Genomic DNA, 26,796 nt, shown 5'->3' with positions numbered 1-26,796 from the left:
CACAGTTTTCGCCCTCCTCATGGATTCAAGGTGCAAAATGATCCAACAGCATTAGCTTGGTTTAATCGCGTGGGGCAGGCAGGAAGGATGGAGAATGCACATTTGCATCTGTAAAGCACATCTGCAGATATTAAAGAGGTCTTTTCTGCCTTGTTCTCACCAAAAGCCACTTCAGAAGTGGCTGCTCCTGGGGCTCCTACAGGAATTGTAAGTGTCACATGGTGCTGCACAGCCAGGGAAACACTGGTGGATGGGTGAGATCAGCCTGCACCCTGCCTTTCTTACCTGTGTCTGGCTTCACTGCACACCTCTTGAAACCAGCTGGAACTCTGTGGGAGTCAAGCTGCCAGCTCTTGGCCTACTGAAGTAATTGGGGTGAGATTTTTGAGTGGCATGTGAAGGCTAATGAATGAAAATAATTTGGTGTGTGTTGCAGCAACGCATCTTCTGAGCCCTCTGTAGGAAGCTGTTTTTTCATAACAAATGTTATGACAGGCTGAAGCAGTTCCTCTCCTTTAATCAGAGGAGAGAGTGGCATAAGAAGTGCTTTTCTGCTGCTTTAATAAAATGATAGCAGCTTATGAGTAAAGTAGGCTTTTAGGGCTGTGTTTGTGCTCGTACTGCTGAAGCACTTATGTTCCCTGGGCTGGAAACATCCGTGTTGTCACATGCTTAGGTAGGTGGGCAGGCTGTACTTCACCTCATTTACAGGACAAAACACTCAGGGCTTCAGGGTTTAGAAAACTTCTGTGTTGGGCTGGACCTAGACCAGACTGGAGACAGGCTGGACCTTTCTGTGGGGCTGATCCCTGACAATATGATGAGCTTGGACAATCATGGCCTCCGGGGCATGGGTGAGCTCAGATCGCCAAGCCCAGAGATGGGTGTGAGGCTCCCTCTGTGCTGCCTGGGGAAACCTGGAGCTCAGTATCACTGTGTGCTCAGTCACATGTCTCCTGGACTCAACATCACCTTGTGGAAACAGCCAGCAGACCTTGCAGGTGAGTGTTGGTCATGCTCTGAGCACAGTACTCAGTGACCACAGTGCAGTGTTCATGGAGGAAGGTGTCATACTGTCCTGAGCAGCTTCAGAAGGAGCCTTCTTGGTGACAGAAGGTTCATGAAGGCTCATGAAAAATTCAGCCACTTCCAGATTTGGTTGGAAATGGAGCTGAACCACATCCTGCTTCTAGTACTTGAGCCCTTTATTGGATCTTAGCTCAAGTCAAGTGATTGGGAGCAGTAGCCATCTCATAAGCTTCTTATGAGGATGAGCCACTAAAGGAACAAAAGTCTGTGGTGCATTAAAGGAGAAGCATATGTCTGGAGAGAGGCCAGCCCAGTCCTGCTTCCCATGGTGTCTTGGGCAGGCGAGGTATTTCCTTGGTGGTCTACAGATGTTCAGAGATTTCTACCCTTCTCAGTTTCCTTCTGAAGCAGTGTGTGGGCTTTTGTTTTGGGGTTTTGATCTCTTCTCTTCAATGATCAGTTCTCACTTTCTTTCCCTCTAGGATCATGGACCGAGACACACAGGGTATGCTCAAATCTCCAGTGCCCTTCCTTCTAGGGCACAGCCTCTCCAAGGATGGCATGGACTCTTTCAGCAAGCATTTTGAGACCATCATGGAGTCTCATCGAGCCAAAGGCACATCTTACACCAGCCTGGACTCCATTGACATCCTTTCTTCCCCAGCCCGTACCCATGGGACCTTTTTCACTTTTGACCTCCCAACCCTCACCCCAGAAATACAGGGAAAAATCCGAGACAACGCCAAGGTGATCGAGGAGAACTTTGCTCCTCTGGCTCACCTGGAGCCAGACTCTGGGACCAGTTCAGCCACAGATGCCCCCTGGACAGAGCGGGAGGAGGAACGAGGGAGACGAAGGAAGGGCACTCGGCACAGCCCTTGCCACTCAGAGGACAGCTTTGGCACTCCCTTGGCCTCCAACACAAGGTGAGTGACCTAAGTTGCTTGCTGTCCAGCTGGGCCACTAAGGCTTGATGTGGAATCTAATGCTGTGACATCTGGTTTGCAGCCAGAGCCTAACTTGTGTTGCTGGGAAAGGGTCAGGACTGCATGTGCTAGATTTTCTAGGCAGTAAGTGACCAGGCCAGTGATCACCATGGTATTGTGGTAGGTGTGTTGATGGGAGCACAACTCCTTTTTCATGTTTGCCAGCTTTGTAGGTACTGGAGGACTGTGAGGTTTCCTTTAGCCAATCAAGCTGGGAATGCCAGAACTTCAATCCTGTGGTGGTTTTCATTGCAAGGCAGTCCAGTATCTGTGATGGTATGGGGAGAGTCCAGTCTGAAGTTGACTACCAGTAGAAATTTGACAATGTTTCCCTACTGTGGACTTTGTTCCTTGCCATCTGCACTGCAGCCACTTGTTTCTTAAAGGCAGGAGCCCCATGGTATTGTGCCTGTTCTGGCTTCCTGAACCTACTCAGCCTTGTTTATGTTGGAAGATGGAGGGCTGAGCGTCCTGAAACCCTCATCTACTTTCCAGGCTTTGGTCTTTTCCATACCAAATCTATGTCACTTCTAGTCACAGTCTGTGCCATCTCTGTGTCTCAGGCTCAGCTTGGGGTGGCCAGGTGAAGATCTAAGCTCTGTGTCTTCTCTGGTGTCTGCAGTCAAGAGAGGAGTGGGGTATTGCAGTATTGCATCAGCTCTGTGGGCTTGGGTCAGTCCAAGGGCCTTTTGGGGCAGAGAGGAGCTGGGTTAGGCCTTCCCTACCTTTGGGACACTCAAGCCAGAGACATGGTAGCCCAGAGGCCTGACAAAATTTGTGCAGTAAAACTGGTCATGTCTGGGAGGCACATGGCAGGGAAGGGTGACAGTATCCAGCCATGATCAGTGCTCTCTGAAGGAAGAATTGACTTCCTATTCCTGTGCCAAGGCAAGGGACTGAAACACAGCACCCTGGGGAAACCAAAAGGACAGTATCTGACTGTCCATGGGTTGCCATTGTACCACAGCACAGCAGGGGCACAGGCAGGTGTGAGGGGGCAGAGACACAGATGGCAGCAGGAGCAGCAATGGGGTGGCCTAAAAGAGATGATTCCTCACTGGTTGATAGTCAGTGGAGCACAGAGCATGCTGGCAGTGCCAGGACACTGCGGTGCTGTTCTCCCTTTCTAGCTCAGGTTTCAGAGCAGTGCTGGCCTGCAACACAGGCCGTGGAGGGATGTTGTGTATCCCTCAAGCTGCCCTAGATCTTTGCTGAGCCCACCTTTGCTGAGCCTCTTGTCATCTTCTCTGGCAGGAGTACCTCTGCTTTGGTGACAGAGGAGCACAGGGGAAATGCAGCTGCAGTCCTCACTGTGCTCCCTGGCCTGGGAACCCCAAGGCCTGGGCTTCCCACAGCACCATAACTGCCAGCCTCACCTTCTGTTACACACGCATGCAGAGTCCAAGCAACTACCTTTCCCTGCTTAGAAACTATTCCCTTGGTTATCAGTAGGTTCCTGCACAGCACTTTTTTTTTTTGTCCAGCTCAGACCCTGGTTTTTGCCCATGTCCTGGACTGTTCTGATCTGCCATGCTGTCCTGCAGCAGGTGAGCAGGTGCCCTGGCTCCAGTGATGGCCTGAAGCAGAGACTGCAGGAAAGACAGTGGGAAATGAGGTGTGGAGGAGCAGTACAGGCTGACTGCCATCAGCAGGTAGACTGGGACCCTTGGCAGGGGGACTCTGCAGTGGAGATTATGCTTTACATTGTCTGTCTCAGGGTTGGCAGAGGTGACCTCCAGCTGCAGGGCTTTGGTGTGACTGGTGATGAACATCAGTGGGTCTAGACCTGCATGTGCTGCCCTGTGGCTGTCCTCCTTGTGTCCCCAAAAGCTTTGTTGCTAACTGTTGCAATAGTTGGGGTCGGGATCTGGGTTGAAGACAGCCTTGTAGCCTGTGACTTCCCACCTCCCTCAGTGGCAGGAATGGCCAATCAGTGGTGCCCCTGCATTGCTGGGGAGATGTGGTGTTCCCCACAACCAGCGGCCTTGGGTCATGCAGCCTCGTTGCATACGCCAAGGCTCTGGTGTACCTCAGCACATAATCTCACCATGCTTTTATCTTGACCTTGTATGTGGGAAGCATGTCTAAGTGCAGACCTACAAAGGCCTCCCCTGGGCTGCCTGCACCTATTCCAGCAGGCTTAATTGAAAGGGGTGTAGCAGAGACTGAGCCCCCTCTCTGCCCTGCCTGCAGTGGGATACCCAACAGTGATGTCTCCAGCATAGTCTCTGTGAGTAGGTTATCACCCCATTTGGGCAGGAGGTGAAAGTGTGCAGGTTCCCTGCTCTCACTGGGCAGAGAGCTGCAGTTAAAGCAGGTTGTCCCTGTGGCTATGAGAGATCTCTGCAGAGCATGTGTGGAGGCAGAGCTCCCCAGGGCTAGGGAGTCCTTCAGACCTGGGGAAGCCAGCCAGGGACGGATGCAGTGCTGGCGAGATGGTGGGGCAGGAGCTCGGGCAGCCCTGGGAGATTACAGGGAGATTACTTCAGTGGTGACAGCCAGACTTCTGCAGCTGCAGATCCAAATTGCAGGACATGGCCAAGCTGCTGGTGCAAGCAGGTGTCCAGAGGGTCACTTGGCTTGCCCACTCCTATATGGGTAGGCACTGTGGGCTGTGGGGCATCAGCCCCGGAGGAATGTAAATGGGCAACCTGCATCTCTCCGGGGTTGCAAGACCCCTGAAATCCAGCTGCCCAGCTTCCCTGCAATCCCACTCTTCTGGAGCCAGCCTTGGCCTCGGGCACAGTCGTGCCGGTGCCTGAGGATTGTTCGCGGGGGGAAGAGACGTGGCTCGCCCCTCGAGCGAGGCGGGTTCTGCTGGGACCTCATCGGGGCTTGCCTGCGGTGGGACAGAAAGAAGGGTAGGAGCGAGAGGCAGCATCAAAGGTGAGGCCGCAAACCGTAGGTGAAAACGGCCAGACAGCACGACGAGGGCAGCACGCCTGGAGCTTCGCTAGAGGGAGAGCTCAGCTCTGGAGCTGCGGCTGTGTGGGAGGAGCGGGGAGCCCGTGGGGCTGGCGGCCGCCCCGGGCGGAGGATGCGCCGGGAGCCGGAGCTGCGTCCCTGCCAGAGCGCGGCTGCTGGAGTGTGCTGGAGCACGGGGCCTGCCCGCCAGCTCCGCTGCCTTTCTTTATAAGGTTCTTTTTGGTACTGCAGCGGTCGGGGAGCCGCTGCCCGTCCCCTCCCAGGGCCAGCGCAGGCCTCGGCTGACCTGAGCTCCCAGGTAGCACTGGGCAGACTGGTGAGGATGCCGTGAAGGGCTGCGCCCAGTTTGGGTCCCCGTGGGGTGTATTCGGGGTGTGATGCGGGAGATTGAGGCTGAGAGCTGAGCAGAGGAAGGTGAACCTTGAGGAAAGGATGAATATAGGGTAAGGGAGGTATGGGGTGGGCTGGGGTGATAGCACAGTAGGGAGACAGAGGTAGGGTGCAGGGTGAAGAGATCTCCCCACAGGCATTGGCACTGCAAGAAATAAAGGACAAGCCTGGGAAGAATTTTCCCCTCTGCAAGCCATGTCAAGCAGCAGAAGCCAGGACATAGAACACATCAGCCCTCCACAACATAAAAGACAGTGGATCCCAGGGATGGCAGGTCTGCTTGCAGAGGCATGAGCAGCAGCACATACCTATGGGATGCAGCCCCGTGTGTCAGGCATTAATTCCAGCTCTCAGATCTGACTCAGAGCCCCTAGGCTGGTCTTGGCCCAACAATCCAAGACACCCAGGTTTTCCTGTGCTGACTCTATGGCATCTGTGTCTTTGAAGGAGAAGACCACCCTCCATCCAGCAGGTGAGTAACTGGATATTTAAGGCTCTTGGCTGGCAGCAGAAATTGTTTGGTGGGATTTTAGTCAGTCTCTGTCCTCTACCGGAGCAGATGTGTCCCTCACAAGAAGAGCTGGTGGGATGGGGTGATGGAGGACAAATAGACATCTCCAGAGATTGCTGGTGTTGGAGGGGAGGTTCTGGAAGTCTGCAGAGAAGCAAGACTGAGGAGGGGCACAGCTGCCCAAAGTTCAGTCCTATCTGGATCTGTCAGCAATAACACTGGTGGATGCTGCTGTGGCTGGGTGATTGTTGGGCTCCAGAACTGCCAGAAAGCACAACCAGCCGTGTCTGTGGTTGGAGGCTGGTCTCGCTGACCTTCAAGTGTCCTCCCAGCCCTAACTTCAATTCTGTGAGGAATGAACTGGCCCAGATTTTTGCTGTCATAAATCAAAGTCGTTCCACTGAGACCGATGGAGGGAGCTGCGTTTATTTAGCTCAGCCAAAGATCCGGTCTGGTACATTCTTAGCAGCAACATTAGGCAGGCTTGGTGTGCTCAGCAGAGGCAATCTAGCTATGCACGTGGGCCTTCCAGAGTTGGAGTGCTACTTTGCCCCATGCACCTGTCCCTTGTGGATTTGCACCGGGCTCCTTACCATGGTTTAGGATGAAACCAGCCTCGTGTGGGGAGCAAGAGGTACTTGAATTGTGTTTAAAGGTCTGGAGTTTCCTGCAGCAGGTGTCTTGCCTGGAACTGTGTCAGGATGGACCCAGACAGCCCAGGAACTGAGCTGAGCGCACCCCAGCTCCTGGGGAACTGGTTGTTGTTGCAGGAAGGGTCCCACTATGCAGATGTGTCTCTGCTGGCATGTGGGAGGTGGAGGTCAGCCCCTTGGGCCTTCTTGCTGCTCCACATCTGGCAAGAAGATTTGCTCCTGGTTGCTGGAAAACCAAGTGAACATGGTGCCAAGTAAGCTTGGTTGATGGTGGCAAGGTGGAGAGGATGTCAGGACTCCTGCAGTGACACACTGCATTGCAGGGAAGGTGCTGTGGTCTCTGCTTCTGGGTCCAGGCAGTCGGCTAGAGAAGGAATATTGGGGTGAAATGGTGATCCAGCTCCAGGAAAGGAGTGTTTGGCCCTGAAAAGGAACATTTGGGCCCTGGAGAACCATCTGACCTGGAAGAAGCAGTGTGTTTGTTATGGTGGCCCTGAGCAGGACCATGACTCTGCAGCAGCTTTCCAGGGCAGGGAGCACAAAGTCCTTCTGCTGAGCTGGGGTGGGAAGCGGTCGATGAAGTGCCTCTGTCTCAGGGTGAGCCCTGAGCCCTGTGCTGGATGATGTGCCTTCCTTACAGACACCCCCAGATGTGCCTCACTGCAGCACTCTGGGCTCTAGCAAATGCCTCTGAGGTGACAGGGGCACCTGTGCTCCCAATGACGTGAGTGGTGGCAGTAGGGAGAGGGATGAGCTAGCGCTGTGTCTGCTCAGGAGTGACTTATTTCATGCACACCGAGGATGCTTGCACAGTATCAAATTTGATCTTTGTTCCTTAAGTGTGTATTGAATGTAAAAAATATTATCTCAGTGTTTCTTCAAGCCAAACTAAAACGTCCTATTACCAAACACACCAAAAAACTCTTACCCTGAGACCTGCAATTAGCTCATTGGTGAGAAAATTAGCATAACCTCAATTACCTCAGATGTGGACACATCTCTTGCTCTGCTCTCAATTTGCTTGAAATTGGGCTCTTGTTTTTCTGTCTTTAAGCTGCATGTTCTCCAAGCCAATTGTGACTTTCAGTGGTGGCAGACAGGTACCACAAAGGGGGCATATTGAGCCTACAGAGGCTGACTGTCCATAGTTAACTGCATGAGAGTGGCTTGAGTGCTAGAAAAAAAACCATTTTGGCATGGTAGAATAGTGCCTCATCCTGAGAGCAAGGTTATCTTTGCTGTAAAACACCAAATCAGTGCTGGAACTTGGTGAGGGAGGGAGCAGCAAATTCCACTGGTAGAGCTACTTTGAGACTCAAGGCTTGAGATCCCTGCATGCCCATTGCAAGAAGCAAGGCAGGAATTGTAGTCACAGGTTGGGACCCTGCAGGGAGATACAGGTATTGATGGACAAGAGAGATTTTATAAGTGGCCCCACACCTGGATGCTCAGCACTAGGTAGGAAAGCTGAGGACCATAGATTAGGAAGAGAGGTCATGGGGTGACATTCGGAGCTTTAGGTTTCTCCCTGGATGCTCCAGGAACTGGCCATGTGAGGGAGAACAACCTCTCAGGCAGGATAGATGAGGTCTAGAAGGATATCAGGAGTGTTAGGGATGGTGCAAAGATTTAAAATATTTTGAGAGGGTGACTGAGCAGCAACTTGCTCTGGAGATGCAGCTGGACCATGGAGAGTGTTAGAGGGTGGCTTTGCCTTTTGTAGCTGGAAAAGCACCCTTGGAGCTGCTGGGCTGCAAAGGGGACAGTGCCTGTGCCCTTGTGATAACAGATAAAGATTTTAGCAAAAAAATGCAGTCACCACAACCCATGGCTGGCAGGTGCCAGCTGCTGGGATGGATTAATGTCCTCTGCCTCTGGGAATCAAAGAACCTGTGACCTCTGTCCTTGGTTGAGGTCACATTGACTGCTGCCACACAAGGAGCTGAAGTGGGGCCCAGGTGTGTGCCCAGCACTGGCCCAGCAGCACCCAGCCTATTCTGCTGTCGGGCACCCCTCAGAGCAGCTTTGACCGTGCCAGACAGTGAAGGCACAGTCAGGCACCAGGGCCCATGCCAGCAGCACCTTTGGATGTGGCTGTTTTGGGAGGAGAAGAGCTTTTAGGTAGGTGGGAGATTTGCCCACAGCATGGGGTGTACTCATGATGCAGACAGTGACGCTGGATGCTGCCTGCCCAGCTCCCCAGAGCTGGTGGAGTCAGACCTGGTGAGCTCAGAGTAACCTTGTGGCCACTCTTGTGGCTGCTTCCACCAGAGAGCATTGTAGTAATGGGTAGTCTCCCTGGGGAGGACTGGAGCCAAGTGGGCACAAATCTGCCTTGGCCACTGATCCAGGTCTTACCCCAGTCACCCCCTGGCACCACTGAATTCAGCAGTGGTCTGAGCAAAGTATATGTCTCCAAGATCTTGCACCAGGGAAGTGTCTGACCCACAGGTGTGAGTACAGAGCAGCTTCTCCTGCTGCATGCTGGCTGGGGGTGACAGGAAGGTGGAGAAGATGGCACCTGAGAGCCCCCCAAGGCGTGAGGCAGCCTGCCAGTGCTGTGCACGGCTCCCCTGGGACAGGCAGCGCTGAGCAGGAGGAGGCTCGTCCTTCTTGAAAAAATCAGAGCCTCAAGGAGATTGGCCTGGGTAATTGGCTCAGGAGAGCAGGCCTCTTAAAACTCAATTAGAGACTTTTAAAAATAAATCAGACTGGAACATTGTACGGGCTGCCAGAAAATTTGGGCGAGGTCAGAGTTGCTTAACATTTGTTGTTGATTAGATTCAAGCAGCTTTTGGTAGGGATAACTTCTGCGCAGCTGAGTCAGATTGCTTTGGGGGCCAAGCCAAGAGTGTCTCCTAACATGGCCATTTAAGGCGTGGTGGGAGAGCTGATGGGTAGCCTGGAGAAGACTGCACTCCACTGTGAGCTGGGAGGCCAGGGGTGGTTTTTTTCATCCTCACATTCTCTGCCTCATCTCTGACATCTGTAGAGTGCTTTGAAATCAGTGGGTGGGCAAAGGTGAATAAAGGAATTGGAGTTGTCTTGTCTTTGGTAGAAACTGCACTTGAGAGCAGCATGAGGAGTTTGTCCAGATTAAAAAAATTGAATACAGAGCTGTAGGACAGCATGTGATGTTGCACATGTTTCTGCTCCAAGTCTCTGCTACAGCTGAGCTTGGCAGAGCCTAAGCCCACACATACAGTTTCACAGGTTCAAAGTGGGGGACTTTGGAGTAGTTGTCCTTTCCTTCCACATCCAGTATGAATGTTGGTTTGAGTGCCTTGGTCCAGTCAGTCACTGGTGCTGTCCCATCACCCCACCCCTCCTCCCAAACCTGCATTCCTGCACCTCCCCTTAGCTCCCTTAGCTGACCTCAGAGTGTCTCTGACCAGTGCAGTTCATCCTGGGTCCCAGCAGTGAGTAGCTAGTCTCCAAAGCAGGGTGAGGATCATGCATTTGCTGAGAAGCTGAACAAGGAGGGGATCTGTAGGCAGGCTAACGTGGAGTGTCCCTTCCCATTGCAGCGACCGCCCCCAGAACCAGCTGGTTTCAGACTCGGAGTCAGAGATGGACAGCGTGGAGCAGCTGGCCCTGGGCAGCACAGACACCCTTTCCAATGGACACAAGGCTGACCTGGAGGCTGCCAAACGCCTGGCCAAGAGGCTCTACAACCTGGATGGCTTTAAAAAAGCAGATGTGGCTCGCCACCTGGGGAAAAAGTACGTGTGGGTATTTGGAAGGAATGTTCCATTCTGCAAGGAGCTCACTTGCACCCGCAGTGCACCTGCAGCTGCTGGCCTTGTGGGGCACCAGGCTGGCAAGGAACTGCTGGCAGGACCACAAAACCCTCTCCTCACGACTGGTACATTTGCACCAGGTGTTCCCTCTAAAGGTCTTAAAACCTAGGAGACATCCAGATTTTCATATCTTCCTACCATGACTGCATCTTGGATGCTTCAGTAAGGTGTTGGGCATGGGAATGGCTAGCTGACCTCTCATGGGCCCTTCCCTCTATGGCTTCTCCATTTTCTCTTACATGCCCAGTATTCCCAGTGAATTTGTGGGTGACTTCTCTGAGTTTCATGGGAGCATGAGGCGTCCCTGTCCCTGGTACGCTTCTTGCAACCCTGGGGAGCTCCCAGCCTCCTGGAATCCACCCAATCCCTGTGCCTTTGGCTGCCCCCACAGCCTGGTCGATTCCATTCTCACCCTCCCCCTTTTCTATTTCAGCAACGAGTTCAGCAGGATGGTGGCCGGGGAATATCTGAAGTTCTTCGTGTTCACAGGGATGAGTCTGGATCAGGCTCTCAGGTCAGAACTGAGTGTGTGTACATGCGTGCGTGTGGCCACCAGAGTGGGGTCCCACCTGGAGATCCTCTTACCTCTTAAATAGGAGAAGGTGATTTCCAAGATGGTCTCTCAGCCAGGCAACCAAGATAAAACACTCCTGGTCTTAACTCAATGGTCGGTGCAGTTGAATGACAGTCTGGTTCACCTAGGCCTGACTTTCCAGGTCTTGAACTCAAATCCTTCTGTTGTTACACCTACCTCCTTTCCCAGTGTAGCTCCTGGGATTGGTTGTAGGTCTCTGCAGTGTGCCAGCAGGATATGGTGCCATGGACTTGAGGAGAGTCCCGCAATGGGTTTGGAGGGAGGGAAGGTTGTGCAAAACAGGGCTTCATCCAGCAAACAGGAAGGTCTCAAAACCAGAAAGCACAGCTCCATTCCTGCACAGGGTGAGTAGAAGAAACTGCCGTGGGCTTCATGTGTGACCAACCCTGCTGCTGCTTTTTCAGGTCCTTTCTGAAAGAGCTGGCCTTGATGGGAGAGACACAAGAGCGAGAGCGAGTGCTGGCTCATTTTTCCCAGCGCTACTACGAGTGTAATCCCAATGCCATCTCTTCAGAAGGTAAGAAACTGTGCATGTCTGTGGGGTGTGTGTGTGTGTGAGTGCATGTGTGTATTTCAGAGGAGCTTATGTGTTTGTCAGCTCAGTGAATGTGCTCGAGCTGAAACTAGAGAGCCTATACTGATGCCTTGGAAGACAGTCCCAGTATGTCATTTCCCTCAAATGACAGATGCTTTCGATTTTTTTTTTTTTTTTTTTTTTTAATCTTGGTCTGGTTGGATGATGCATAATTAGCTCAACCCATTCTTAATTTTGACCTTGAGCAGATTAGCACAAGAGACACACTTAGCACACTCCTCACTGAATAGACCCCAGCTCTCAGACCCTCAGCTCAGGGAATACGTAAGTGAGGAAACTTGTGTGCCTAGCATTTCAGGAGCACAGACGCTCGCTTTGCGCTGTTTCATGTCTTTGCACCACTTCTGTGTGCGCTCACACAGAATGAGTCTGCTTCTGGATCTGCTCTGGGCTGGCTCTGGGACTGGTGAGGTTTGGGCTGCCTGGCTGGCAGAGGCTGTGTCGGTCCTACCTTGCCATGCTAGGAGCTCTGCAGGATTAGCAGCAGCATCACTGCCTGGCTATAGGGGCAGCAGGCTTGGAAGGGAATTTGTATGCTCCGGTTTGGAACCAGCGGCCTTGTGCCTACTTACCTGCAGGCTGTCAGCACTGCAGTGACTGCTGTGTCCTCTTGTGTCCAGGGTGGGAGGAGGGGGCTCAGCGCTGTCTTGGAGGCTCAGAGACCCCACAGCCTTCTTGAGATGCTGAGGCACTGGAGCACCAGCTGCAGGGCTGGGCTGGGGGCTCTAATTCCTGTCCTGTGCTTGTGCTGCAGATGGAGCCCACACCCTCACGTGCGCCCTGATGCTGCTAAACACAGATCTGCATGGACATGTAAGTCACCACTGCCACTGTTCCAGTCTGTCCCTGTCTTGCCTCACCACCCTGAAAGTGTAGGTGCTCAGGGAACAGTGAGGACAGTGCCGCGTGAGCAGGAGGCATGGGACCCTGAGACCATAAGAGTTTGTCACCCCTAATGTGTTTGGTGAGGAGAGGCGAGAAAGGCTAAATTAGAGGAGGGGCTAATGAAGGAGAGAGTGGGGCTTTGAAGGAGACTTGCTAAGCTGAAAGATATAGAGGTGGAACGAGGACAGAAAAGAAAACTGAACAGGAAAAGAATGTGGGAATGAGACTCTAAAACCAACTGCCTTTGAGAGCAGGGAGCACACAATTTTGAAAAAGGAGGCTTTTTAAAACTCCTGGAGTCTCTGCAAAGCCAGCAGCTTCCCCATAACTGCAAACAGCCTTCCAGAGACCTGGCTGTTCCCTCACCCCTCTGCAGAGATGGGATGTTTGTTCCTGGGCTGTGGGACCTGCCTCAGCCAGCAGTGACCTCTGTCCCAAAGGTAATCCTGATGTTTCTCTTCCCCTGACTCCCCCAGAACATTGGGAAGAGAATGTCCTGCTCCGACTTCATTGGCAACTTGGAGGGACTCAATGGAGGCACTGACTTCCCCAGGGAGCTGCTCAAGGTAAATTTAGTTGCTCTCCATGGCTGGCCAAGCAGTAGGAGCAGAAGTGAGAACTTTGGGCTGGATCACATGGAGGGCTACTTGAAATGCTATGAATGCAAGATGCATTTACAGGCAAGAACAGTGATGATCCCTGAACCTGTAGTTGTGCTCCTGCCTTGCTGAGGGGAACATGGGCTGCTCCATTCCCCAGCAGGACACCGGAGCTTTGCCTGGGGTTCTGATTCCCTCATTGCTCTTGCTGTGCCTGTATTGCAGGCATGGGAGCACACATGGGGCAGCTTACTAGGGCTGGTATGCCCAGCTGCAGCCAGAGGCTTCCTGCCATCAGTCCTGTGGTACTCAGCCCTTTCTGACTCCCTGAAGCACTGGGGCCCAAAACCTTGGCGAGGCCCTGGGACTGGAGCCATCTCTGGTGGCAGAAGTGACATGGGCAAAGCATTGCAATGGGGAGAGTGGGCTGGAGGTTAAAACCTCGGAGCTGGGAACTCACCACACTGGTGGGACTGGGGGACTCCTGCCTTCTCCCTGCCTGACCCAATTCCTAGAGGGGCTTGGTCAGGGAGAGCAGTGTTCAGCAAGCACCTCTGGCCTTGGACTGCTGCGCTTCTGTGGCATTGCCTGCTCTCAGGAGGATTTTCTGAGCTGCTGTCTCCCTGTCTCAGACCCTGGGAATAGGCTTAGCTCCCATGGGGTCTGCCGGGCAGAAATTGCTGCTGTTTGTGAAGCACTGCAGTTGGCAAATACTCGTGATGTGGAAGATGGGTTCCCACAGGGCGCTGGAGCCACAACGGGGGGGAGGTGGTTGATGAAAAAAGGCAACAGAGGATGAAAAGCTGAGCTCCCTTTTCAGCCTTTGTGGGTCTATTCCTGGTTGTGTCGCTCACCCCATCATTAAGGGGTTACCAGCAGTTCTCAATAGGGCTGTCCTCCCTCTCAGCCCACACTTCACCAGTAAAAGGAGTTACTCAGGAAGAATTCTCCTCTAATTTTAAACCCAGCTCCAGAAAAGGTTTTAAGCACACAAAATGGATGGAAACCTATGAAATGTGAACCCTGGCTCTTCAATGCTGCTACACCTTGGAGTATCTGAGCTCCACAGACTTCTTGGTGTGCCCCCTTTGCATCCCTCACTGCCCCATGGTTGGGTGCCTACACTTGAGGCATTGCCCTATTAAACTCAGCCCCTCAGAACACCAGCAGTTCAAACTGTGAGATGAAGATACCACACCAGATCCCAGACAGAGGGAAATAGGACAGCGAGTGCCATGAAGCTACAGGCTTTCTCTCATGGGCAGGGGCCAAGACCTTTGCTGGGTGTAAGGAAGTGGAGGAAGGCTGCAGTGCTGCAGCACAGCCCCGCACAGCTCTGCCGGCAGCCCAGCAGCTGGGAGGCTGCTCTGCTAAAAATGGCCTGTTCCCTCTGCAGCTGCGGTGCTTCCCACCGCTGCGTTTCAGCCGCCTCTGTGCAGCAGCCATGCTGGGGAGGGGGAGTGAAAGACAGCGTGAGGAATCTCAGGCAGGGCAGTCTGCAGCTCTTCTGAAGCACCTGAAGCACTGCTCCACTTTGGAAACCCCCTGCCCATGCAAGGGGGAGTAGGTTTCTGGGGCAGGTGAGATGGAGAAAGTGCTGTTGGCTTGTGCTGGGAGAAGAACTGGCAAGGGGATCTTGGGCAGCCTTAGCCAGCTCATCCAGAGAAGACACTCTCCCTTCTCCCCACCGCTTTTGGCTGCTTGATGCTTTGTGGTCCCTGCACAGGCTCAGGGGCAGACAAACAGGGAAAGGCTCTCCTGCTGCTGTGTCAGCCTGCATTAGACCTGTTACCCCCAGCAGGATGCTTCCTCCTTGGCAGACCTGGCTGGCGGGCTGTGCCTGGGGACTGAGGCTCCTGTGCAAGCGTGCCTCACAGCTGGCTGGCTAATTTTAGCATTCCAGGAGCACACACGTTTCCTAAGGGTAAGGGGAGGGGAAGGCAGGCTTCACAGGAGCTTCCCAAAGCTGTAGGCCATGTCTTGGGCAGCTCCAGCACCACAGAAGAAAGGTCCTGGGGCTCTTCCAAGCCTGCTTGGGTAGACAGCACAGGCTGCTACCCCATGGACTTCAGAGCCGGAGGGCTGGAGGTGGCTCTCACCCAAAGCACTCACTAGCAGGGAAGTGGGGCAGCAGGGCAGGACCTAGGTGGCTGCAGGGGCACAAGGCCACCATCCCCTGTGACTCTGAGGACAGCATCAGGAACAGACCCACAGGGAGCCAGAGCACTCCCCTCATCTGTGGCTGCAGGGAGTCCCAAGATAAACGCAGCATGATGCCTGAGAGCATGTGGCAGCTTGAGTCAGACAAGAACTTTATCTGCTACTAGATAATACGTGTAAACAGTCCCATTTTTATGCAGAAGCAATGAAAACACTTGAAGAGCTTTCACAGCTGAGCATCACATCCCCCTCACTGCCAGTGCCTTACCAGCAGTGCTGCTGGAAACCTTTTGTCTCTGAAAGCTCCCCTAGAGAACTATACTCTACGGGCAGGGCTGCCCAGCTCTCCAGCTGAGATGTCCCCCTGATCAGGCATGGAGCCATGCTAGGGATATAAGAACCCATATAATGCTGTGCCTGAAGATGCCCACATCTGCAGGCTTGGGCCTGAACTCCTGTGGCCATATGACAGCAGCTGCCCATGCAACAAGGAAGGAGGTGGAAGCAGGACATCCCAGAGCTGCTGATATTTTGGTTAGCTCTTGAGGTATTGCTTTTCTTTTGACAGTGTGATTCCAGCCCATGCCCCCTGGGATTTCACTCACCATTGCTGATTGTCTGTTACATTTTAGATGTGGATTTGACCTTTATGTGATTGATCACTTCGTGGAGCCTTAGCTCATCCCCATCTTCTTTACTCTTTTAGCTTAACCTTGTGCTTCACCGACTGGCAGAAACAACAGTAGGGCCAAATTTGGCCCCATTTCTCAGCAGCACTGCTTAGCAATTGCAGGAGCGAGCCAAATCTGTGCTGCCTGCCAGCCTAGGAGCCCAGAGCACGTCACAGATGTTAATGAATTAAGCCTGACAATGCAGTCGGGTCCTCGGGGGAGGAAGGTAGGATGGGCCCCCACCTTCCAGCTTGGAGGCACAACAGCAGGGCTCAGACGCTCAGAGTGCTGGGTAAGTGATTAGCAATGTGGGAAGAAAGCCCTGGCTCCCACCTCTGAGCTATAATCACAGGAACGCTTGCTCAGTCTAATCCCCTGGGCTATTTTTTTTTTTTTTTTTTTTTGCCTGTTTCCCCTGGGAACGATGGGCTGCCCTGCCTCTGTCTCCCATGGCTCCCCCGGCCTTCAGGGGTAGCCCAGTACATCTGATGTGCCAGACTTCCATGCCCCCTCCCTCTCAAGTTGTGTCAAATGATCACTATGCCAAACAGTTAGGACAGAGTGGAAAATTTCCCCCTTTCCACTGGCTGCATCTCCTGCTCAGTCAAGCCTAACTAAATTATGTATCGATCCTTGTGCTTTCTGCAAGGATGCCCAGCTCTTTGCTTCTTCTCAGGAGCAACTGCCTGAAGCATCTTTGTCCTGCCCATAACCAGCTGGGTGACTGTAGCTACTGCTGTTTCCGGCCTGACCTGGCAGGGACAGGCAAGAGGCTTAAGCGTGGGGTGGGCACTGAAGATGGAAAGTCTGAGCACATCTCCACTGGGCCCATCTCCTAAAGATTTTGTAGGTCCCTGGTGTGGGCCGAGCTGCAGCAGCAGCTCTGAAGCCTGCCCAGCCGGAACCGAGTAGAGGTTCCACCTGGCCCCTGGAACTCGGGAGATGTCACCACCGCGGTCCCCCCAGGAAGGCACAGCCACCTGCTCCCGCTCTCCGCGGAAAGGAGGCGGGGACGGCCAGGTGGTGCACCGCGGGCAGCTCGGGCAACTCGTGCGGCATGACCATGGGGGATGCTGTCCCCCGGGTGGGATGCCCCCCGCCAGCCCCCCGGCGCGGCTCAGCCCGGCCGGGCGCCGCGGGTCGCCATTGGCTGCGGCGGCCGGGGCGGGGCAGCCCCGCCTCTGTCGGGAGCCGCCGCCGAGCCCGGCCCGGCCCGGCCCCGCTTCAACAGGCGGCGGCGGCAGAGCGGCCGCGGCAGCCAGGGCAGGGCAGGGCCGGGCCGGGCAGGGCAGGGCAGGGCCGCCGGGCTCCGCGCCGGGCGCCCCGCCGCCCCCCCGCCGCCGGCGGCAGGATGATCGGCGTCAACAGCATCAACAGCAGCGCGGGGCGCATGCGGTCCCGCTCCATGTGCTCGGTGCGCTACGGGCGCAACTACCGCGGCGTGGAGACCTTCTGCTACGGCTGGCCACAGCGCTCCCGCACCCTCAAGCCGGTGCTCTACACCGACCTGGTGGTCAGCCGCATCCAGAGCCGCCGTAAGAAGAAGCCGGTAAGCGGCGGGTCGGGGGAGCGGGGAGCGCCGCGGGGCGATGCTCAGCGCCCTGCGCCCCGGCGGGGACATGGGCGGGTGAACATGCCCGGACAGTCGCCGTCTCGCCCGCTGCAAGAGCCTCAGCCCTGGTACGGAGGTAGCCAGCAGCCGGCCCCATCTGTGTCTCCCGCCTGCTTTCTGCGGAGCCGGGTCTCCACCATGCCCCCTCCGCCCGAGGGTCCCCGTCCCCAAGCCTGGATTTCTCCCCCCTGCCATCCCACCCCGATCACGGGAGTGGCGGGAGCGCGGCAAGACCCGGGTGACATTGCGCCGCTTACAGTGGTCTGGCAGCAGCGCTTGCTCGAAAACATCGCTGCGAGAGGAATCCAGGACAGAGCCGTACCGCTGGGACCTGCCCTACGGCTTAGCATAAGTGACAGGCTCTGCGGGCTCTCTGCCAAGGGATGCTCTGCACCGTGCCCTGGCCAGCCCAGCCAGGGCAGACTGGCACCCACCTGAGCGTCAGGGAGAGCCGCAAGGCAACGCGGAGGGGTAACGCCGCAGCCCCGGCTCCCAGCCGAGCAGAGTTTGAGGGAGGAGTGGCTGGACAAAAAAGGGCTTTTTACTGCCAGGAGCTTGCTCGCTGGGAGCCGTCATCCGTTTTGGAGGTGTTGGGCTGGTGCGCATCGGTCCTAGGTGGGAAGAAGCGAACAGGCTGTCTCTGGGCGGGTCGTGCCTCGGTCGGGTGCTTGCCTCGGGTGTAGTAGCGGGAGAAGAACGTTCACCAGCCCCCTCCTCGCAGGCAGGCTGGGGCAGAGCAGTCACGGTCACCCCAGAGCTACTTTGGCTGCCCCCGTGGCCCAAACCAGCCCGGTGGGGCCATCGGGGCCGTGCCAAGCCGCGGTGCTGTCATAGCGCAGTACGGTCTGGGGGCAGCATTAAGTTGTGACGCACTCGGATGGAAACATGCAGTTGGGAGACGCTCGGTCGCTGCTTCCCGCGCTGTGGGGCTGCTCTGGGAAGGGTCTGTGTCCTGGGGGTGATAGTTGCCTGGCCAAAGAGTGGCTTAAATATCGAAAGAGTCTGATGCAGCTTACAATGTTACTGAGTCAAAAGTGTGGGATGGGTAGCTGTCACCTGCTGCCACCCATGACTGCAGCAGGGTGGAAGGTAATGCACAGGACGTTGTCCCTGTGACAGCCCCTTCTATGGGAAAAAAAAGTCTGTCCCCAAGTCAGTGTGCTCTGTGTGCACACAGGAACCCCTTGCAGCAGAGGGGAGGGAGGAAGGGAGGAACATGATGGTGTATGCAGTAGGGCTGGTATGTGCCAGGTGATGAGTTGTTCTGAGCACGGGTTGTGCATGCTGTGGGGGTGCAGGAGGTGCGGGTTGGGGGGGGACCTGCCAAAATGAATTAAGGACCCAACGTAGGTGGAGTTCTGTCTGACATACAGCCCTGATCTGACCCTACTGTTCGGATCAGTGCAGCTGGGTCATCTGCATGCCTGGGGGACCTCACAGAGCTTTGTGGCTGGGTGTAGGAAAGATATTTTGCTAAGATAAAGTTGAGGATAGCCAGCAATTGAGCTTTCATGTTTAAATGCTGTCAGTCAGAGAGAGGTAGAATGACTGCAGGGAGGGTGCTTGGTGGCTGTGAAGTCTGTCTTGAATGTCATGAACCCATGGCTGGTCACAGGGCTGACAAAGAGGAAGGGGAGCCTTGATATGCACCTTGCTGCATGGAGAGCTGAGCACTGTGTTTAGCAGAGGAACTAGCAGACTGGAAAGGGGATATATCCATAAGAGTTATGATGCATAAAAGAAGCACTCCAGAAAGGGTTAAAACCCTCCTTGGTATGCTGAAATTCCTACCTCAGCCTTCATCTGTTACTTGAGTGCTGGGCTACAGCCCTCAGCGCAGTCCCATGCTGAAGCTGTGTTCAGGCCAGCTTGTTGCTCAGCTCCACAGACCATTGCTGGATCTTGCCTCTGCTCTGATCTAAGCTGAGGAGCTGAAGGCGGGTATCTTCTCCTTACCCTGCTTACCTAGGCTGTCCCCAGCATGGCTGGGCTGGAGCATCAGAGCCACCTGCCTCTTGAGGGGCCAGTGCAGCCCCTCAAATGTCCTTGAGACATTTGGTAGAGCAGGACACACGGACAGCCTCTCAGCCTGCTTTTTGGAGGGAAAGCACCAAAGAAAGATGTTGATTCAGTTAGAAATCCCACTGGGACAGTACATTCCTAGGTCTCTTTAGCATAGCGCATGTCTAGGGCAGAGCTGGATGATTGGCCTGGCATGCTGCAACAGTGAGCTCATAACCCAGCGATGGCAAAAAACCCCAACCATGCTTGGGGTCATCATCCATAATGGCATGTGGCCAGTGCCCAGCTTTCTCTTGCAAGCTCAGAGATGCCAAAGAGTTGCTGTACTTTTGGCCCAGGGGAAATGAACCCACGGAGCAAACACAGTCCAGAGAGAGGGACCTGCTGAGCGATTAATCTGGTGGCTCTGGTCTCTGCTGATGTGGTTGTGAGTCGGGCTTCAGGAACCTGCGTCACCTGCGCTCCCCAGCAGAAACGATATATGCACCAGAATTTTGTGGACTGACAGGCAGTGGCTCTGCTACAGGACCAGAGCAGCAGGGTGGGCTTTGTGGCTGGAATGCATCTCCTCAGCTAGTACTTGGGCTGAGTCCACCAGCTTTGTACCTGAGATTGGTTTGGGTTGGGGCTGGTGTTTAGCCAAGCAGAATTTTGGCAGGTTTTAAGTGTAGATGTAAAGCTTCGTGTTGCCTTCTCAATCACACAGTTTTCCTGTTTGCCTCTCACTGTGCCCTTGCACAGGAGTGTTGAGCAGCCCCTGCTTCTTATCTCTGAGGTGGTACTTGGCAGCCCCTGCTGGTAATGGGCTTGGTGGGATGCTCTCAGGGCATGTAGCAGGGCAGCTGGATTCTTTTGAAGCCATAAGGCACTTCAGCCTTTGAAGTATTCAGCCAGAGTCCCAGGGCCCAGGTTTTTGTAATGCAGTATTCTGCCAGTCTGTTATCCAGCACTGTGCCATCCCAAATTACTCCTTGAGCATCTTCTTCTATTGGCTCATTCACTCATCATTTAGCAGCAATCCTTCTGCAAGCCCTGCACGGGGCTGGGGTCCTCTCCAGTCCTCCAAAATCCCTGCTCAGCTGGCTCACATCTCCCTTCCTTGGGGCAGGGAGCTGACACTTCTATGAATCACCAATAAGCCAGATGGAAGCCAAGCCACATGTGCCATTCTGCCTGTTCTTCCTGAGGTGCTTTTTTGCTGTTTCCAGTGCCCACTACTCTGTGCCATTTTTTTTAATCTCCTTTTTGTGCCTGTTGGTTCTCAGTATTTTTCAGCTGCATCCCTGGCAGTAAGATTCCTTCTCTTCTGTTTCCCATAGTGACTCCTTATAATCTACATTGCTCTGAGATCCTGCTTATCCCCCTGCTCTGCTCTCAGATTATGTTCTGCGGGGCTTTGCATTACTTTTTTCCTCCCAGATTCTTCTCTAAGTCTCTTTGCTCCTCTGGCTGCCTTGCTGCCAGCCCACTGGTTGGTACCTCCTGCTCACAAGTTAGCATCCTGCCCCTCTGGCGCTGGGACTGCATGAATGGGTCTGGGATCAAATCTTCTCTCAGGTTCTGAGGCCATTACCTCTTTATAGGTCTCCTGTCTTTCCAGGAGAGAACTGAACCCTACTTTCTGCCTACTAGATTGAGACGATCCTTTCCTCCTCTGAGAAACAAGCTGGTGCTGTGCCAGCAATTCCCCGACGGGAAAGTGTGGAAGGAGCTGGGTTCCCACTCCATCCTGGCTGCTGCGCCTCTTGGGAGTGATGGATGTCCCTACCTCAGACACCGCTGGGGCCTGTCTGCTGGCCAGCATTCCCGGGCCCCTGCACTCCTCCAGCTGTACTTTCTCAGCCACCAGCAAGATTTCTCAGCAGCAGTCTCTGGCCCAGTGATGGATGTTGACAGCTGCATGAACATCCTGTGCAAGACTCGATTATTTTCCTTCAAGGATGATGCCTTGTAGACCTTGCTCTGAAGCCCTCTGTGAGCACTGTATTGAAACCCTCTCTGGAGCCTCCCTGCCTGCAGAGCTGTGCTGAGCATTGCTGGCTTGCACCCAGCTCAAACTGGACAAACACTTGGGAGTGGGGCCCTGGAGTATCCTGCTGCAGGCAGGCTTAGCTTGTTCCTGTGCAGAAATACAGGCAGCTGACCTCGCCTTGCTCAAATGGGTGTTGTTTGGGTCTCCAGGGAGGGAGAAGTATTTGGAATTGCTGGGGAGGGGGTAGAGACAGGCCACAGCCACTCCAAGCTCCTGCCTTGACCAGCCAAGAGGTCAAGGTCCTCTGAGGGCCTCGTGAAGGACAGCATGCTAGGGTCTCTGTCTGTGCAGGGCCAGCAGTGCTGCAGACTCTCACAAAGGGTGCTCCTGTAGGACCAGTGCTTTGCCAGGGAGTGCTGGGTGCTTCCATGAGCTGGTCTCTGCCAGCCCAGGGTGGGTGGCTGACTGCAGTGTAGTTGTTGGCTGTGGTCTCTTGTGGCACGGAGCTTCTGGAGGCCCTGGAGCAGGCTGAGATTCCACTGAGTGGGGTGAAGGTGTGCACCAATGAAGTCTGTCCCAAAAGCTTGCTTTCCTTGGGCTCAGGCCTCCTGAAGGCTGCCATTTTTACCAGCCTGGAACACCTTGGAATAGGGAGAAACAGCTCTCCCAAGCACTTGGAAATGTTAGGTATGCCTCACCATTATGCTGCTAACACTGTGTCACTGTCATGGGCAGGTAGAGACAAAGGGTAGGAGAGGGCAAAATGCCAGGCCTATCCCCAGCATTTATTTGGGGTGGGGGGGTTTGCAGATCCCGTGGTCCCAAGGATGAGGTGTCCGTAACCTTAAATCAAGGTCAACTGGCTAGCCTAGCCAGGACAACTCTGGACTGGAACAAGCTGCCGTGGGGTTACCTTAACCTCCAGAGTCCCTGAGCCAGTCTGGCGTGCCTCCTCTGTTCCCTGGAGCAGACCCCCAGCCTGGCACCGCTGTCCTGCTGACCTCCCACTCTTCTCTCGGCAGGCGCTCTACGGCTCCATCAAGAACGAGAAGCTGCAGTGGGCCATGTAAGTACCTCTGCAGGGGATGCTGCTGCATGGGCTGAGTGGGCAGGGAATCCAGCTAGCCCCAGAGGCCACACAAACCATGATGCTGCAAGGCAGCTGCCCCTGTGAGGATGAGGGAAGGAGAGGGAGCTTGGGATGGGCTGGGCTGGGATGCAGGAAATGTACCCCTGGCTGCCCTCAGCCCTGCCATGGGGCCTCTTCTCCAGCGTGCTGAGGGAAAGCCACCTGAGTTGGCTTCTTGCAGCTTCGGCCTGGGTTTGTGCCTTGGCGGCTGTGCAAGGGTGGGAATAGAAAGGCTCTGGAGGTGCTGTGGCTGTGCTGGGACCCCACAGGGTGCCTGCACCCTCGCCCACAGCTGCCATCTCCAGCAGCAGGAGCGGCAGCGCCTGCGCTGCAGGGATTAATCAGCCTGGTGCTACCCAGCGCTGAGCGATGCACTCGACCGCTGCCATGGAGACGCCGGCAGATGCTGAGGGGTTTAATTAGCAGCAAGCGGCTGAGGGAGTGGGGGGGCAGCAGCTCTGGGCTCCCCCATCTTCCTGCGGACGGGGGGAGCGGCACCGGTGCAGCCTGCCCAGAGTGAGGGGCCGTGACCGGTGGGACTGCCTACATCCTGCCCACACCTGTTCCTGCCCTTGAATGGCATTGCCCGAGTCCTTCCTGCCACAGTCTGCCTGCACCCCTTTGCCTCTGGCTCTGGGCCCCGTAGTCTGGCTGCTACCCTTAAAATGTGGGGACCGGAGCCTGGGTCTCTCCTTGTGGGGGCAGTCCATTCTATACCCTTCTTCCTACCAGCTGGACACCTGTGAGCCTGTATGCCATGGGCTGTGGTAGTGCCAAGCCTTGGGGTACTGCTCTTTCGTCACTCCTGGCTCATCAGCCTGGCTGGCATCTGTTGCACTCCTGCCCAAAAAAAAGGCTTCTCACTCCCTGGGGCAGGCAGGGGCCCCACCCTGAACCAGCAGCAAAAGCTCGATGCCTTGTCTTTCAAGGGACCAGGCAGCACCTCAGCTGTCTAGAGAGTCAGGGGCACACGGGCATGGCTAGGTTTGGGATGCTCACCAGTGCTGATGGAAGACTGCTCATCCTGGCCTGCTTCTCCTAGCTTCCCTTTCAGAAGCCAGGCCTAAAAGTGGCACCGACCAGTGGGGAGCTTGGTATTTGCTGTCCCCAGAAAGGTAACAAACTCTTTCCCCACCCAAATCTGATTGGCAGAGATGAAGAGGAGCTGAGAAAGTCCCTCTCGGAGCTGGCAGATCCCAACCCAAAGTCCATCAAGCGCATCAGCAGTTGCAGTAACCCCTTTCTGGACTTTTCCCAGGACGCCAGCATTGCCACTTACAAGCACGGGCTGTTAGTCCGCAAGATCCACGCCGATCCCGACTGCAAGAAAAGTAGGTCCACGGGGAGTCCATGGGGGGCACTTGGGGCAAGAGGGCACCAGTGAGCTCCAGAGCAGAATGGGAAGCAGGGCGAGAGTCACTATGTGATGTCTGTCTGTAGCTTTATGCCAGCCTCCAGCATCAGTGCCCCATCTGTCTGGCTGTGCCAGGCATAATTCAGCCCTCAGGCTGGGGAGCTGGAAAGCCTCTCCCTGCTCACCACCCTGGGAAAGGGGCAGGCAGGGTGGTGGGGTGGGGTCTCTGGGGGTTGCAACCCTGCCACAGGATTGTGTGGATGAAGGGAAATGTCCTGTGCTGTGATAGACAAGGCACATAGCGGGCTGCAGCTGGTTGGGCACTGCCAGGCACGTTCACTGTATTCCCCATAAAATCCCTCCTAAGCCCTGGCCGTCTAATGCTGCCTAGAAGTGATGAGATGCAGCCACCCTTCAAAGCCAGCATTACCTGGCAGGCAGCACTGCCTTGTCCCCATGCCCGAGCACGGAGGCAGTGGTGAAGCTGAGCACAAGCAGCGAGGCGGGGAGCACAGGGGGAGCGCAGCACAGCGCTGGCCCCGGCAGGCAGCAGCAGCCCCCCTGCCAGCAGCACCATCTGCCAGCCACGTGGCCCGCACGGGCTCAGGTGCGCAGGGACAGTCCCGGCGTGCTGCCCGTCCCGGGGGTGGGTGACGCGCGTCGTGGCAGGGCTGGCTGGATGAGGGTGGGGGGTGGCTTTTCCCCCCCACTCAATTCTGACGCTGATGTCTGAGCTGCTCTCTCCTCGCTGGCAGCACCCCGAGGGAAGCGCGGCTGGAAGCCCTTCCACGCCATCCTGAAGGGAATGATTCTCTACCTGCAGAAGGTAGGCAGCAAGGCCTCCCACATCCGCACCAGGGAGAGGGATTGTCCCCAGTCCAGAGAGACAGCAGTCTCTGCAGCAGTGAGAGAGGTCCTGCAGCACACAGCATTGCAAAGCCTCACCTAAGCAGACTCAGCACCCTCTATGCCTGAGCTGTTGCTTGGGGACCTGGTGGCATCCCTGTTTCCAGGGTGCTTGGGTACAGCTTGGGCAGTGAAAGGCGCTGCTAATTGAGAGCGCTGCATGCAGGGGGCTTGGCTGGGAAGAGAGGGGCACCAGGGTCTTTCCCCTGAGTGGAGGGTTGGGCTGTACATCCAGTTCCCTGCAGGCACACACACAGGGAACTGGAGGCAGCGGGGAACAGCCCCCTGTGCTGTTGCCAAGCCAATGTGCCTGGGTTGTCGAGCCTCTCTCCAGGGGTGGAGCATGAGCTGGAAGCAGAGTCCACAGCTGTCTGGTGAAGGGTGATCTCCAAGCCCTGCCACAGCCAGCACTAGTCCGCAGTTCCTGAAACCTCAGAGCTGATTCACAGTGGGGTGCATCCCTGAGCTGGCTTGAAACACCCCATGATTTGCAGGAGGAGTATAAGCCAGGGAAGGCACTGGCTGAAGAGGAACTGAAGAATGCTATTAGCATCCACCATTCACTTGCCACACGGGCATCTGACTACAGCAAGCGACCCAATGTCTTCTACCTCAGGACAGCTGACTGGAGGGTCTTCCTTTTCCAAGCACAGTGAGTCCTTCAGGATCTCTGGCTGGGCCCCATGCTTGGGCACAGGAGCTCCCCTGACTTGAGTCTAGGGTTGGATGGGGCTTAGGGCCACCTTATTCTCTCCTGTCCTGGCCCTTACTGGAAGAAGAGGAACCTGGTGTCAGTGCTGAGCTTTGCCCAGCTCCTCTTTTTCCTACTCTGCTGGGCTCAGGTTGGCTGTGGGTAGAGTCCCAGGTGCCATGGGTGGCCAGGGCCAGGCTTAGACCTTGTCTGTGGAGCAGATCCCTCTGTCTTTGACAAAGATAGCCCTTGTGTAATTTGGCCTTTTTTCTCAGGAACCCTGAACAGATGCACTCGTGGATCACACGCATCAACGTGGTGGCAGCCATGTTCTCTGCGCCCCCCTTCCCCGCAGCCATCGGCTCCCAGAAGAAGTTCAGCCGCCCGCTGCTGCCCAGCTCCTGCACCAGGCTGTCTCAGGTGGGCCACAGTGTGGGGGCAATGGTGAGCCTGGGACAAAGCCCTCGATCTGCCAGTGGCACATTCCCCTGTGGGGGGAAACTGTGTGGTGCCATGCACCCAGCTGCCTCCCCAGTGACGTGAAGGGCCAAGGGGGAGACAGAGAAAAGGGGTACCGAGACTGGGGGCAGACAGTGAGGTCTTGTTCCTTGCAGTGGGACTGGAGTCAGGTGATGGTCAGACCGTGGAAGAGAAAGTGGTCCCACATCACGGCCTGCAAGGTCCTGCAAGGGACCTTGAAAGGCAACTGACTAGGGGGATTAGCTGGCACTCGTGCATACCAGGGCAGTTATTCATAGAGCAGAAAGGATTTAATAAAACCACCAGCCTAGTTTCAGAGGGATTAAATTCTGCTTTAAGACTGCAGTCAGCCCCCCCTATGAGGTGAGAGCAGATTGCCCCCAAGAGCCTGCGATTTTGCCTGTTATTAAAAAAAAAAAATCCAACCCAGCAGCAGAAGCTGAGATCCTGGCTGCTCCTAGAAGGGAAAAACCTGTTCTGTCCCTGGCCATCTCACACTACCAGGGGGACAGAGCAGGGCACTGACATGGTGCCACCCTTCCCCAGGAGGAGCAGGTGAAGAACCACGAGACCAAGTTCAAGACAATGTCAGCGGAGCTGCTGGAACATCGTTCCTCACTGCCTGAGAAGAAGGTGAAAGGCAAGGAGTATGAAGAGCTAAAGCAGAAGGAAGAGTACCTGGAATTTGAGGTAAGCTGGAAGATGTCCCCCTCTGCCCCTACCTGTTTGGCCATCCTCAGTGGTGGGACCAACCCATCCTATCAGCCGAGTTACACTGCCACTGCCATGGTCTAGGACCGTGAGCATTCCTCTGCCCCGGGATGCTGGTTG

At 55.2% G+C, this 26,796-nt stretch overlaps 1 protein-coding gene across 1 annotated transcript in view; it reads left to right on the top strand.

The window, feature by feature from the left end:
* Nucleotides 1-26,796, top strand: part of PSD (pleckstrin and Sec7 domain containing) — a 38,143-nt gene that overhangs the window by 9,357 nt on the left and 1,990 nt on the right. Inside the window, exons 5-16 of the mRNA XM_038140482.1 lie at nt 1,512-1,955; nt 10,022-10,216; nt 10,728-10,808; nt 11,294-11,406; nt 12,239-12,297; nt 12,846-12,935; nt 22,428-22,471; nt 23,687-23,865; nt 24,644-24,714; nt 25,289-25,446; nt 25,761-25,905; nt 26,512-26,655. Coding sequence (XP_037996410.1) covers nt 1,512-1,955; nt 10,022-10,216; nt 10,728-10,808; nt 11,294-11,406; nt 12,239-12,297; nt 12,846-12,935; nt 22,428-22,471; nt 23,687-23,865; nt 24,644-24,714; nt 25,289-25,446; nt 25,761-25,905; nt 26,512-26,655 — 1,723 coding nt within the window. The remainder of the gene's footprint in view (nt 1-1,511; nt 1,956-10,021; nt 10,217-10,727; nt 10,809-11,293; nt 11,407-12,238; nt 12,298-12,845; nt 12,936-22,427; nt 22,472-23,686; nt 23,866-24,643; nt 24,715-25,288; nt 25,447-25,760; nt 25,906-26,511; nt 26,656-26,796) is intronic.

The sequence above is a fragment of the Motacilla alba genome, chromosome 6, assembly GCF_015832195.1.
Source record: "Motacilla alba alba isolate MOTALB_02 chromosome 6, Motacilla_alba_V1.0_pri, whole genome shotgun sequence".
Lineage (NCBI taxonomy): Eukaryota > Metazoa > Chordata > Aves > Passeriformes > Motacillidae > Motacilla > Motacilla alba.
This window is presented reverse-complemented; position numbering and strand designations above follow the sequence as displayed.